Source organism: Patagioenas fasciata, chromosome 3 (assembly GCF_037038585.1).
Source record: "Patagioenas fasciata isolate bPatFas1 chromosome 3, bPatFas1.hap1, whole genome shotgun sequence".
NCBI lineage: Eukaryota > Metazoa > Chordata > Aves > Columbiformes > Columbidae > Patagioenas > Patagioenas fasciata.
The window spans coordinates 21145391-21159354 of NC_092522.1; the positions used below are offsets into that span (position 1 = coordinate 21145391).

Consider the following 13964-nt stretch of genomic DNA (forward strand, 5'->3'; position numbering starts at 1 on the left):
GAGGACAAGCAAGCTGTGATTCCTATGCACAGGGACATCCATCCCAAAAGTATGCCAGAACAGTGCGTGATGGGACAATGTCGCCAGGCACAGCCACATCCCATGACTGTGCACTTGAAAGGCATTTTAAAGATATATTTTACTCATCTGTGCGGAGTAAAGAAGCAACTTCTTGTCAGGGTAGAGTACCAGAAGGCATTTCTACCACGCCCCAATATGCAAACTTGAGAAAAAGTCATTCCTATAACTCCTTCCAGTCTGACTCTATTCAGGAAGATGAACATTTCAAAATATGTGAATCAACAGATTTTCCTTATGATGATGATGAAGATGATGAGGGAAGCACCCTGGGCGAGGATGATGACAACACAAGTTTATCAGATATGGGGAAGGATGCCCTGCCGAGGAGGCCCCTGTCTTCACCTGCAGTCACTGATAACACGCAAAGACAGTCCATCAAGAGGACAGAGAATGCAGAGAGAGAGGAAATTATTCTGAAGATGAAATATGCCATCAGTGAAAAAATCAAGTTTGTCCCAGCTAAATCCAGACATAAAGAATGGACAGAGGATGAGAGTGGAAGAGCGGTTTTAACAACAAGGCCCAGTACAGCAATGGGCAGACAGAAAACCTTCAGGAAACAACGACGGTCCAGGTCAGAGGAGTCCCTCAGAAGCCAGGCAGAGGACCTGACCCTCCTAGAGCTGCAGAGAACTCAGAAAGAGCTCAGCAAAAGGCTTGAAATGTTTTATGAGAAGAAGGATACACATAGCAACCCAGAGCCTTGGAAATCAAGAGCAGCACCCTATTTACAGGATGAACAAGTTACAGCCAGGTCCTCTAGCAAATTGAAGGCCTGCCTCAGAAAATTTGGACTTCCAGTTATTCCACCCACCATTCCTTTCCAGAGAGGCCTGGCACCTTTAAATCCTAAGCATCGTATTTCACCAGTAGAAGACACGGACCCTTCAGACGCCAATGGAGTTTCTTCTAGCTTTCCAAATGCCTTTCCTCCTGCACTAACTGCAGAATTAAGCAAGAAGGACACAAAGGAAGAAGCTGACGAAGACCTTGAGAACCTGCCACCACCACCACCTGAAATGTTAATGGACACGTGTTTCGATTTATCTGAGCCTGAAGAAACTGCAAAAATAGAAGGAAACTCTTCAGAAGATGCCAAAAAGCCTGCCAAAACAGAATTTCATGCTGCTAAGAGAGCACAAGTTTCCCCAAAAATGAAAGCCTCTGTCCAGTCCATTGACTTACTGCCAAGTGAAAACATCAGTGGCCCCAGTGCGATCACTAATAAAGGTCTAAGGAATACAGGAGCAGGGGACGAGAAACTGCAGAGGTACTCTCTGGAGCTGAACCCTACCAGTGTGCACATACCTAGCCAGGAGGAGATACTGGAAACCCAGAGGAAAGAGGCTGCAGATTTGTACAAGCAAACCCATAAAATCATTCCTCTTCAAAATCCCAGTGGGGTTTCAAAACCACACATCAACAGCTCAGAGAGCAAAGAGCCCAATTCACCTGCGACTTTGGTGCAGTACCAGAAGCAAGGTTCTCCTGATTTGCTCAGGAGAAATGAAAAAGGCTCAGCATTTGCCAGGAGGGTCTCCCCAACGAGAACTCCTCCTCCTCCTTCTCCACCAATGGAGAAACGGCTTTTTAGCCCCCCAACACACCACAGACGCTCTCTGCAGGCTTGTAGCAACCCGCAACCAAGCTCACCCACCACGCAAAGGAAACCGAGTCCCCCCGCAAGTCCCAGGGTGCCCAGCCCACCCTCACAGAAGAAGCTGCCTTCTCCACCACCCCAGCGAAAACCGCTCAGCCCTCCCACGGGACACAAGCAAAGCTCGCCAACACCATACCGGATGCTGGGCTCCCCAGCCTACCGCCGAGATGCAAGTCCCCCACCGTTCTCCACCGCTCCTTCCCCACCAACCTCCCCATCCCGCTCCTACAAGGGGCCAAGACCTGGGCTGGATGCTGGAGATGAGCACCAGCTCTCCTCCTCCAAGAGAGGCAGCAATGTTCATTCGATATTTTGCCCAGCCACCTCTTCCTTATTTGAAGCCAGACCTCCACAGGAACCCACCAAACCCTCTGTGGAAGCGACCAGTCAGCCTGAAGCTTCATCACTTTCCCAAAAGACCAGCCTGCTTTTCCGGCAGCCTGGAGACCGGACCAGAAAGCTATCCCTGAGCGCTGCCAATCCTCAGCCGTTTGTGAGGAGAAGTTTCTCTGACCGCCGACCAGGGGTCCTGTTTCGTCTTCCAGCTGCCGTGACATCTGGCAGTGAACCCGCGCTTAACCACGCAAGGTAAGAAACTTCCCACTCTAGGCCAAGGAAGCGGAAGGGTAGCACTGCATTGGCTTTCTGAGCTCCTGATGAGAATTTAATGTCGTTGAGAGATTTCCCAGAAAAGTGCTCTCTTCATGTGCAGAACAGACAGCTGGGCAAAGATACCATGGCAGTTGCACTAGGTGATTGTTGTAGATCACTTCCAACTGAAATATTCTGTTCTATTTTCTCACCCCAGATTTCAGTCTGCCAGTATGAATACAGGGAGGAGTTAAGCTTCCATGGGTTGCTCAAGCCTTACACTTACATATCTGCTGTGACAGGTACCCCAGGGAAAATTCAGTGTTGGTTTCATGGCACAGAACTTCTCTTATTTGCATGGGGGCTAAAGATAGCCACATTCAATTCTTAAAAGCTCTGAAGTAACCATCAGGTTACACACATCTTTAAATAACCATTAGGAGGTAGGCTTGGACCAAGAGGAAGGGTATCATTCCTAACTTCAGCTTCTAAGCCAGTAAACTGTTCACCTGATATCTCTATTAAAATGTTTCAAATCAGCTGGCAAGAATGACAGATAATGTGAGCTTCTGAGCTTCTCATGTAGGCTTTCAGAACTAGGTGCCAATTTCAAGTCTAATGAGTCCACAGCCCAAGCCCAGTTTTCAAAGTGGAGAAACCTCCCATGGCTACTGAAGATTAATTGCTCTGAAAAAGTCAGTTTAAAGAAATTGAAGCATCAACACACCAGTTCCATGTTTGCAAGCATTGGTGGCCATTTTTAAAAAAATCTGGGCTTACCTTTAAATTCTCTCTACCACTTAAAAAAAAAAAAAAACACAAACAAAAACAAACAAACAAAAAAACCCACACAAAACAAAACAAAACAAAAACAAAAACAAAACAACAACTCAGAACCAGCTAGGAAACAGAAATGGTATTTGGGAATACTCAAAGATCAGTGTAACAGCCCGGAAGTAAAAAGGGTTGTTATTCTAGTTTCTTAGCATCTTAGGATGTTTAAGTCCATTAAGCTCTAAGCTACGCAAGAGGATTAAGACCCTTCTCAGGCAGCCTTTCCTCATGTGAGGAATATTGTTACTCTTGCCAGAGAACAGCTGAAATCATGTGAATCATCCCCATGAGCAGAGATTGCAAGACCAACACTAGCAGGAGACAAAACTGCACTTGTAAGTGCACAAGCACTCCGCACATTGTAAATACTGGGACAGTCCTGGATAATGAATGAGTAAAGGGACAGTCATAGGCACTGAAGTAAGGTGTCCAGGAATTCCCTCCCTAGAGACAGAAAAAGGATCAAGTTTCCCACAGGGACAGTAGAGAAAAGTGCTGAACAAAACATGTGAAGAACACGGAGAAATGCAGACCGGTTTGCATTCCCAGTTCTAATATTGCAATATATTCTGACATTTGAAAGTTTCCTAAAAGTCCTATATGTTGTTGCTGTGTTTTCTGTTGTTGTTGTGTACTATGTGAAGTCAGCTTTGCCTACTCCAGTGCCTGCTAGCAGATATAAATGTTTTCAGAAGAGGCTTTATATCAAACCTTGCAAGACAAAAGCCCTGGCAGTTTTATGGATCAATGTGAAAAACAGTCTTTTATAAATTGTTAGCTAATTTATACTTAAATGGGGTGTATTATCTTTCTATTGTAGTCTGTCAGAGCATAGAGAGTAATATAAAAAAAAACCAAAACAAACCACTGTAAATAAAATCTTCCCTTTCATGAAAAAAATTATATATGCTAGTGTTATGATATACAGCATTTTGGAAGAACGACATATATCCTGAGCCAAATTCAACTTACCATTTATACAAATGGACATCAAAAGTAGTCCTGCTGAGTTAGTCCAAATTTATATCAATATAAGCAAAAGGGAAAATTGGCCCATTAATTGCCACATACAGTGATTTAAAATGCAATACACTACCGTGTGTTTTCTTACATTTAAAATAAGCTGCCTGGAGGAAGCTTTTACAGACCTTACATCAAATGGCCTTATTTGAATATCACAGCAAATACACTGATGGGCAGAGAACTGTTTTAGGAACCAGCATAAGGCAGAAGCTCCAAGAGCTCCTCCCATCACTGCTGCTCATCTCCAGTCACTGGGGACCAGCACGGTTGCCACAGCTGTGAGCGCCACATCCCCATGCACAGATGCCGACACCTGCTCTTGCAGCAGATGCCATAAGAGACAAACCACCATACCCTGGTCCGTCTTTCTCCTTCAAGTTCATTAAGCATACAAGGCTTCCTCTGCCTTGCCATTCATTCAGCTGACGGAGGGAAATTTCGAAACGTGTCCCCAAACCAGATGTTGTGCTCCTAAACCTCCTCGTTCTGGCCATGTTTGCATCTGGTCTCAAGTTCACAAGCTATTCCCAACCAGCTGTCAGTCTCCTTTCCTTCATTCCTTCCCTTGCTCTACCTCTCCTCTACAAATATAACAATGCCTATTTTTTTGTCTGTGTGGGGGTTTTGTGTGTTATTAGCAGCTCCAAGCACTAGTCACAGGAGGGAGGAGAGGCAGAGGCAAACATGCAATAGCATCACTCTTTTACAGGTAAAACATTTTGAAAATCAGTGAGTTAGCCAGTTTCTACTATGCTCCCAAACTCAAGGATAGAGTCCTCCAATTTTTCCATGCCCAATTAAAACATCAATTTGCTGAGAAACAGATTGTTTAAGAGAGGAGCTTGTACAAGCAACATGTTTCTCATTAGGCAGCTGAGCATCCTCTCCCACCCACTCCATTTTAGAAGAAACACCAAAAAAGGGGGGTGACTTCCATCTCACTTGCTAACTGGTGTTGCCAGGCATTAAATGTCAGTGCTATACGCAGACTTGCATGTCTCCTGTACACTCGCTGATCCCCTAGAAGGCAAAAAGCATTTCTTTCCCAAGATTGTCTCCTGCCCATCCTGTTCTCTAAGGAGTATCAGGACTTAAGACATCATTAGCCCTAAGGCGGGAGCTAGAGCTTTTGTGTCCAGTCTTAGGGTACTTGATGAGAGTTTCAGGTTTCAGTGCTCAAGTCAGTACAACTGGTTCCCACATGGACAGCCAGTACATGGACAGAATGAGCTGACTTTGCTGGTTTCTAAGCTTGGTCGTTTGACAGCGATCAGCAGCTATTGGCATCTTATCAAGGCATAACATGTACAATCGCTCTGCTCACAGAAATCTTGCTGATCTGTAATAGGATTTCTGTGTGTGCAGTTAAACAAAATAATATTTTATTAAGATTCCTAATCTCCCAAGAGGTAGAACAAAGATAAAAGATTACATGCCTTTAAGATATTGTTCGAGGAGGGCTTGAGGATGGATTGTGTTGACTGAATCAGACCGAAAGCAAGTAGCCCAAGTGAGACCTTCTGCAACTGGGTGATATTTGGGTCTGGATTATTTTCATGACTGGTCACATATCAGAAATCTCTTCCTCAGTTCAAATAATTAAACTCCTAGCAGTCAGAATAGGAACACGACAGCTTGTCTGTAGTTGAAAGCTAATACAGTTTAACAGTTTATATACTTAAAACACAATAATGATTCCCAGATAACTCATGTTGAGCTTAAACCACTTTAATTAGTTACAGCAACACAGGGCACATTTCAGCATGAAGGCCCAAGGCGTGAGACATACATGACTAGCTCCACTGCTATAATAGATCTTGATTCATAAAGTCCCTGTGACCCTAAAGATTGCCAGTGTGACTTCAGGAACATCATTTACACTTTCCGTGTCTCAGTTCTCCTGACTGCAGCATCCCACAGTCATGTTGGCATACTCAGAAATCACTGTAACCTCACTCAACAGATGTGTAACAGAGGTAAGACCTTTCCTCCAGCAGGGTCGGAACAAGACTTTTTGTGCAAGTCTGTGTCCACCTGCAAGTAAACCCAGATTCATACTGATCCCCGGTTCGACATATGAAACGTTTGCTTCCCAGTAGACTTTTGGGAGGGAACAGTACAGTGCATATACACAGGAGACAGGGAATTACATAGTATTGTGCAGCATCTGTGCTTTGAGGGTTAATGTGGTCTAATCAGTGCTGTTTTAAAAAGTCACAATTCATTAGCCTCTTAACTTAAGCATCTTTCCTTCTGCAGCTTGGAGGAGAGCCCTAGGAAAGCAGGCGACTCTTGGAACAGCCCTTGCGTACCCGAAATCAAAGAGTCCAACAGATCCGCGTCCCACCCCGAGCTCTACATCGTGGGCCAGGGGCTGCAGAGGGACTGACAGCAGAAGCACCTGCAAAGAATCAAAGCCAGAGGCCCCAGGGGGCCTTAACCAAACCTCCAAAGCCTGGCTCCATTGTTTTTTTTAGGAAACAATATGACGGCATCACATGGAAAAACCCAGACTGGTCCCAACAATCTAGTGAAATATCAGTAGAGGGGTAGGCAGCTGCTTCTTCTTTGGATTGCATTTCGTGGCGCAACTCGAAGATTTACACTGAGCAAAAGAAATACTTCGCAGTTGGTCAAGTCTGAGGCAATTTGATTTGATAAAGACAGGACCCAGAGAGAAGTCCTTTGTTTCGCTGTTTGGCTAAAGGAGTTCAAAAACTTTCAGAAATTATCAATATTTGACAATTTATTTATTCAGGAGGCACCAAAGTTTCAGTTATGTAAAAAGTGTCTGTTGTGACATTTCCAGGGGGGAGGTAAAATCCTGAACCAATTGATTTTTCTTGCAAAAACATCAATGGCTTCAGCAAAACCACATCTTTACACTGGGTATTTGTCAACATGCAGAAAAAGAATAAGACCAATACAAGTTAAAACAAAATAACCTCTTTTAAAGGAGTAAAATTAGGGACCTTATTCCCTCAAAAAAGGCTTTGATCTTCTAAATCACCCTTGATCATCATATAATCTCATCACCTCTAGTTTCCAGGGTACAAGGCTTAATCCTGATTAGAGTAGTTTTGTAATAGCCCAATCAAACATTATGAATCCTGAGGCACCTAAGGACATGTATTTTTTTCTTTTTTTTAAAGAGAAGAGAATGCTAGCATAGAGAACCCTGCTCTCCCTGAAACAGATTTATATTCTTTCTGATTTATGCCGTTTGAGGGGATTTATTGTCATTTCACTGAAGAGTCTAGACAGATGTTTGTTAATAAAAACACAAGTTCTTTACAGTCGATTAATCCCAGGCTTTTACAGTGGAATACAGTTTCAGAATTTACTGGATCTTGCTCACCTCATTTATCATCACAATTAAGATGCAAATTTGAATTAATGTAATTTTAATTACTTTAATTTGATGTGATTTTATATGCAACTTCAGCACAGAATGAGATCCAGGAAAAAAAAAAAAAGCCATTTGTGGTCCTATTTTGATAGGAATAGTTTAAAGTTTCTTACCTTGCGTGGTTAAGCGCGGGTTCACTGCCAGATGTCACGGCAGCTGGAAGACGAAACAGGACCCCTGGTCGGCGGTCAGAGAAACTTCTCCTCACAAACGGCTGAGGATTGGCAGCGCTCAGGGATAGCTTTCTGGTCCGGTCTCCAGGCTGCCGGAAAAGCAGACTGGTCTTTTGGGAAAGTGGTGAAGCTTCAGGCTGGCTGGTCGCTTCCACAGAAGGTTTGGTGGGTTCCTGTGGAGGTCTGGCTTCAAATAAGGAAGAGGTGGCTGGGCAAAATATCGAATGAACATTGCTGCCTCTCTTGGAGGAGGAGAGCTGGTGCTCATCTCCAGCATCCAGCCCAGGTCTTGGCCCCTTGTAGGAGCGGGATGGGGAGGTTGGTGGGGAAGGAGCGGTGGAGAACGGTGGGGGACTTGCATCTCGGCGGTAGGCTGGGGAGCCCAGCATCCGGTATGGTGTTGGCGAGCTTTGCTTGTGTCCCGTGGGAGGGCTGAGCGGTTTTCGCTGGGGTGGTGGAGAAGGCAGCTTCTTCTGTGAGGGTGGGCTGGGCACCCTGGGACTTGCGGGGGGACTCGGTTTCCTTTGCGTGGTGGGTGAGCTTGGTTGCGGGTTGCTACAAGCCTGCAGAGAGCGTCTGTGGTGTGTTGGGGGGCTAAAAAGCCGTTTCTCCATTGGTGGAGAAGGAGGAGGAGGAGTTCTCGTTGGGGAGACCCTCCTGGCAAATGCGGAGCCTTTTTCATTTCTCCTGAGCAAATCAGGAGAACCTTGCTTCTGGTACTGCACCAAAGTCGCAGGTGAATTGGGCTCTTAAGACCGCGCTGATAAGATAATGGATATTGAAACAGCCGCGGCACTGCTGACGACTATTCTCTCTAAGAGAGGTATTGAATCGTCACAGGAAAAGCTAATCACATTGATTTTTTTAGCTCAGAAGTGGGGACACTTTGGAGAAGTTCCACTTTTGTTTTCCCCAACGGAATGGAGATCAGTGGGGGACACTATGTGGGACAAAACTATCAGAGGGGAAGAAGAGAAAGAAATTAAATCTGTGAGAGAATTGTGGAAAACCGTATTAGAATCATTAGAAGTTATGAAATCGGAACAACGTGCCGCCCTAAGAGCCGCGGAGGCGCTTGTCCAAGAACAAACCTGGACTGATAAAACTTTTCCAAAAGAAAAGAGGGTCCTGTGGGCTACTCTGTGGGGTCTGCCTGCCGTTCGGGGTGGTCGCGGGGTCCCGGCTCAGCCAATACTTTCACAATCCGATCTGCAACGCGGATTAGAAACTGCGCGGCTCGTAAACAAAGAACCGGAAGTTTCCCCCTCCGAGTCTCTGGGGCAATGTGCCAAGAAGGCGGAAGTGCAACGGGTCGACTGTCCGGATGTGGGAGGCCCTGAGTGCCGCCCTCCTCCTACCGCTCCGCCTCTGCCCTGCCCCGAGCCGGACGCCCCCCCTCCCTCCGAGAAAAGCGTGGAGGCCGGGCCGGCGCCGCCGCCGGGGCCGGGGCCGCCTCAGACTTTGCCTCCGCAAGCACCCGCGGAAGTTTTTTGTGAGCCTCCTCCTACATCATTGGGCTCACCCCAAGCAGTAGAGCAGTTACTGCAAGTCATTACCAACAAGCTTGAACAACTTAACTTAAGAGTGTCAAATGTAGAGAAAAATAAGGAACAAATTGAGTTTCAAAAACCAGCTTGCCCTTCACAAACAATGCAATCAAAGGTGCCTATAGATTCTACTGACCAGCCGCAGCCCCGACGTGGCAGATGGTCAGGGGTCATCAAAGATGCCATCCTAGAAGGTGATTGGTCTCCAGCAAAATTAGCCCTACCGGTAATTCAAAATATGAACACTCAGACAGCGGTATGGGAACCACATGATTGGAAAATTTTGCAGCAAGCAAAACAAATAATCACAAACTATGGTGTACGTTCAGCAGCTACCAGACACAAAGAACATCTCCGAACCTGTATCACAATCAGCGACCCAACTGTGAACCAGGCTTCTTTCACCTCAACAAGCCAAGCACCGCAGGAAGCCTCGGAGTTGATGTGGAGACAGCAGTAGATATAACATTGACCAATACTGCAATTCATAGAATACCAACTAATGCTAAAGGACCTTTATTTAGACAAGATAGTCTCATTGGAGGCCTATTGATTGGCCGTTCTTCTGCTAGTATCAAAGGTCTTCTAGTAATACCAGGTATAATTGATGCAGATTTCACAGGAACTGTTCAAATTCTGGCCTACACTCTGCATCCACCAATTTTTATTCCTTCTGGGAGTAGAATAGCTCAGGTAGTAGCACTGGAAAACTGCCTACCAATGCTTCCAGGAGTTCCTCCAGCATCCTCAACACAAAGGCATGATAAAGGATTTGGATTGACCGGTCCTGCAGTTTGCTTCACCTCATCAATGACTCAGCGTCCCATGTTACGTGTGCAACTATTTCAGTCTGATTCTACTGTTGTTGTAGAGGTAAATGCAATGCTTGATACTGGAGCTGATGTCTCCATCATTAGTCAATTCAAATGGCCACGAAATTGGAAACTTCAAAAATCAATCTCTTCCACTGTTGCTGGAGTAGGGGGTCGAACTACTCCAAATATAAGTGTTGATCCCATTTCCATCAGTTTCCCTGAAGGTCAGTGTGTTACCCTTAGGGTGTATGTAATGGAATTGCCAAGCAGCCTTGAGGCGCTTATTGGCCGTGACGTCTTGGGGCAACTTGGTGCCGTGTTAACTACTTCACCTTTTCCTTAGTGGTCACTGGAAAGCAGTTGCCCAACCCTCCATTGACCTGGTTAACAGATAGCCCAGTTTGGGTTGACCAGTGGCCATTAACAGAAGAGCGACTGCAAAAGGCACGTGAATTAGTAGAAGAGCAATTAGTTGCAGGCCATATCAAGCCTTCTACTAGTCCATGGAATACCCCAATTTTTGTAATACCAAAAAAGAGTGGAAAGTGGCGATTATTACATGACTTGCGAAAGGTAAATGATCAAATGCAAGCCATGGGTGCTTTACAACCTGGATTACCATCACCTGTAATGTTACCAGAAAATTGGCATATTCTAATTATAGATTTAAAGGATTGTTTCTTTACCATTCCTTTACATGAGCAAGATACACAGCGTTTTGCATTTACACTGCCTTCAGTAAACAAAGCGGAACCAGCTAAAAGGTATGAGTGGGTAGTGCTACCGCAAGGTATGAAAAATTCTCCTACACTGTGCCAAATGTATGTTGCATGGGCACTTCAACCTATTCGTGCATCATGGAAACAAACAATTATTTATCATTATATGGATGATATTCTGTTCTGTCAACAAGCTGAGTTCACAGAAAGTTCCATAGTCCAAATTACGATCAAACTCAAAGAAAAGGGGTTGGTTATAGCTCCAGAGAAAGTTCAAAAGTCTGCACCTTGGAAATACCTTGGTTGGTCCATTTGTGATGCACAGATTCGTCCACAAAAAATTGAATTACATACTGATTTACAAACATTAAATGATGTCCAAAAATTGTTAGGGGACATACAATGGATTAGAAATTGCGTAGGCATTACTAACAATGATATAGCACCTCTTACTTCACTTCTAAAAGGAGGTGATCCAGCTAAGAAAATAAGCTTAGAGTCCGTGCATCTCAAATGTCTTTCTGATATTACACAAAAAGTACAGACAAATTGGTCTAGCCGAAGACTTTCTGATCGACCAATTTCCCTCCTTATTAGCAATCTAGAACATCCGTGTGCAATCATCTGCCAGTGGCAAAACAAAAACGGGGAATTCCCCATAGATGTTGCTACAGATTCTTCCTTTTGTGCCACTGTCAGATTGAAAACAGAAAATGATTTGCGATTATTAGAGTGGATTTTTCTCAGTGTCCAACCAAAATTCAGTATTCAAACGAGACCAGAAGCAATTGGAGAATTGATTCAAAAAGGAAGATCTCGAATATTAGAAATTAGCGGTCAGGAACCAGATGACATCAGTATTCCGATAAATGGAGCCGATTTAGAATGGTGGCTGAGACATTCGATGCCTATACAGAATGCATTATTAGGATTTATAGGCAAGGTACATTCACGACAACCAAAAGGTAAACTATGGCAATTCCTTAGAACAAATCAGTGGTTAGAGAGAAGCAAAGTAAAAGCAAAACCTGTTGAAGGCCTTACAGTATATACAGATGCAGGAAAACGAAGACACCAGGCAGCATGTGTCTGGCAAGAGAATAGTCAATGGAAACACCATTTAACTGAAGGTTCAAAAGAGGATTCATTGCAGACTTTAGAGCTCACAGCAGTAATATGGGCCTTAAATAATTGGCTGAAATCTGCTTTAAATGTTGTCACAGATTCTTTGTATGTAGCAGGTGTAATACCCAGAATGGAAAATGCTCTGTTAAGACAATTGAATAATCCTCGATTAGGAAAATTGTTTGTACAATTGAGAGCTATTTTAAATCAAAGAAAAGAACCCTGTCGTGTGATTCACATCCGCAGTCATCAATGGAATCTTGGTCTAGGTGAAGGAAATCAAATTGCAGATAGTTTAGTAAGTTCAGTACAGCACATGCCTCCAACAGATAAATTCCAACAAGCGAGACAAAGTCATGAGAGCTTTCATCAGAATGCCAGAGGTCTCCAAAGACAATTTGATTTAACTTTAAATGAAGCAAGAAGTATTGTACAGGCATGTCCTCAGTGTGGAAGCCAGATGTTAGGTATAGGAATCGGTGTCAATCCTCGAGGTTTAAAAGCCTTAGAAGTATGGCAAATGGATGTGACACATGTGCCAGAATTTGGAAAACTTAAATATGTGCATGTCACAATTGATACTTTTTCAAAAATGATATGGGCTACTGCTTTACCAGGAGAAAAAGCACTACATGTATGTAAACATCGCACAGCTTGTTTTGCTGTAATGGGTGTCCCAGAAAAGATTAAGACAGACAATGGCCCTGCCTATGTTAGCCAGAAAGTTAGAACTCTTCTAATGAAATGGGGAGTGAAACACGTTACAGGTATACCTCATTCCCCAACAGGCCAAGGAATCATCGAGAGAGCACATCAAATGATTAAAGGGTATTTGAGCAAACAGAAGCAGGAAGAGTTAGATTGTCAACAGCGTTTAGCAAAGGTGTTGTTTACCTTGAATTATTTATGTTTAACTGGAGACCATGAGGAGCCTCCTGTGATCATTCATCATTATCAGATCAGACTAGGAAGGAAAAACACTTTACCGGAATTCATGGTGAGATATCGTGATCCCACCACTGGATTGTGGAAAGGACCAGTACCTGTTATTTTTAATGGTAGAGGGTATATGTGTCTCTCCACAGATCAAGGTCCATTGTGGGTTCCAAGCCGAGCAGTAAAGCCGGAGTTGAAACAAACTCAACCAAGTCAACTCCCTGCAGCAGAACCCTCGGAGGTCACAGAGTGAGGTGTAACCTTTGCATTGATTTAGCTGTGACATGTATGCGTACTATAGTTATATAAGTAGATCTTTAAACACCACTACCTCTTGAGTAAGTTTATCAACACCCAGCACATCGTTTGTTATAAGTTGAGTATCTTTAAACCAAAGTTCTTGGAATTTGTTTAATCAATCCATTGCGATATTTAAATGGCAATGGAATACCTCAGGTTTATTGCAAAGTGCACTGTTTATGTTGATTGTTATTGTTATTTATATGTTATGTATAAGTTGTTTTTTATCACATATCAAAGAAGGATTAGAACACACAGCTAATCAATCCTGGCTTGTCCAAAAAGAAAAAAAAAAAGGAGGAATTGTGGAGAGTCTCTGGCTGTGTGCTGTGAACAAGCCAGGGCTTGATGCGGCTGTGCTACACGGAAGGATTTCCCTGAGACACCAGAGACAAAAGGAAAGTAAACAGAAGCTGCTCTGCCCTCGACCCAGGCTGCAGGAGGGGCGTTGCCGCTGCCCATGAACAGTCTGTGAACAGTGCCCTGCAGCCAATCACCATAGTGGGGGGGGATGAGTGACTGTGAGTGTAACCAATTGTAGCCTGCACTTGCCGCATGGCCTTTTGGTATAGAGTATATAAGGCTTGGAAAAACGTGGTCTCGGGGACATTGATATTCAGTGTTGTTTAAGAGTTCATTGAAGAGTATGGATGGTAAATTCACATTGAATTAGACTCCTTACTCTCGCCCGGCCCGCCCGTTCGATCAAAGAGCTTATGCCGGCGTCTGGATTCGTCGAATTTACTACCAC

The 13964-nt window shown here is 44.2% G+C and overlaps 1 protein-coding gene and 1 pseudogene across 1 annotated transcript in view; one reads left to right on the plus strand and one right to left on the minus strand.

The window, feature by feature from the left end:
* Positions 1 to 7647, plus strand: part of LOC136099244 (photoreceptor cilium actin regulator-like) — an 8718-nt pseudogene extending 1071 nt beyond the window's left edge.
* The window catches only part of LOC139827674 (uncharacterized), a 14487-nt gene extending 6050 nt beyond the window's left edge, over positions 1 to 8437 (minus strand). The window contains exon 1 of the mRNA XM_071807271.1: positions 7712 to 8437. Coding sequence (XP_071663372.1) covers positions 7712 to 8385 — 674 coding nt within the window. The 5' untranslated portion in view covers positions 8386 to 8437. The remainder of the gene's footprint in view (positions 1 to 7711) is intronic.
* Positions 8438 to 13964: the final 5527 nt, after the last annotated feature.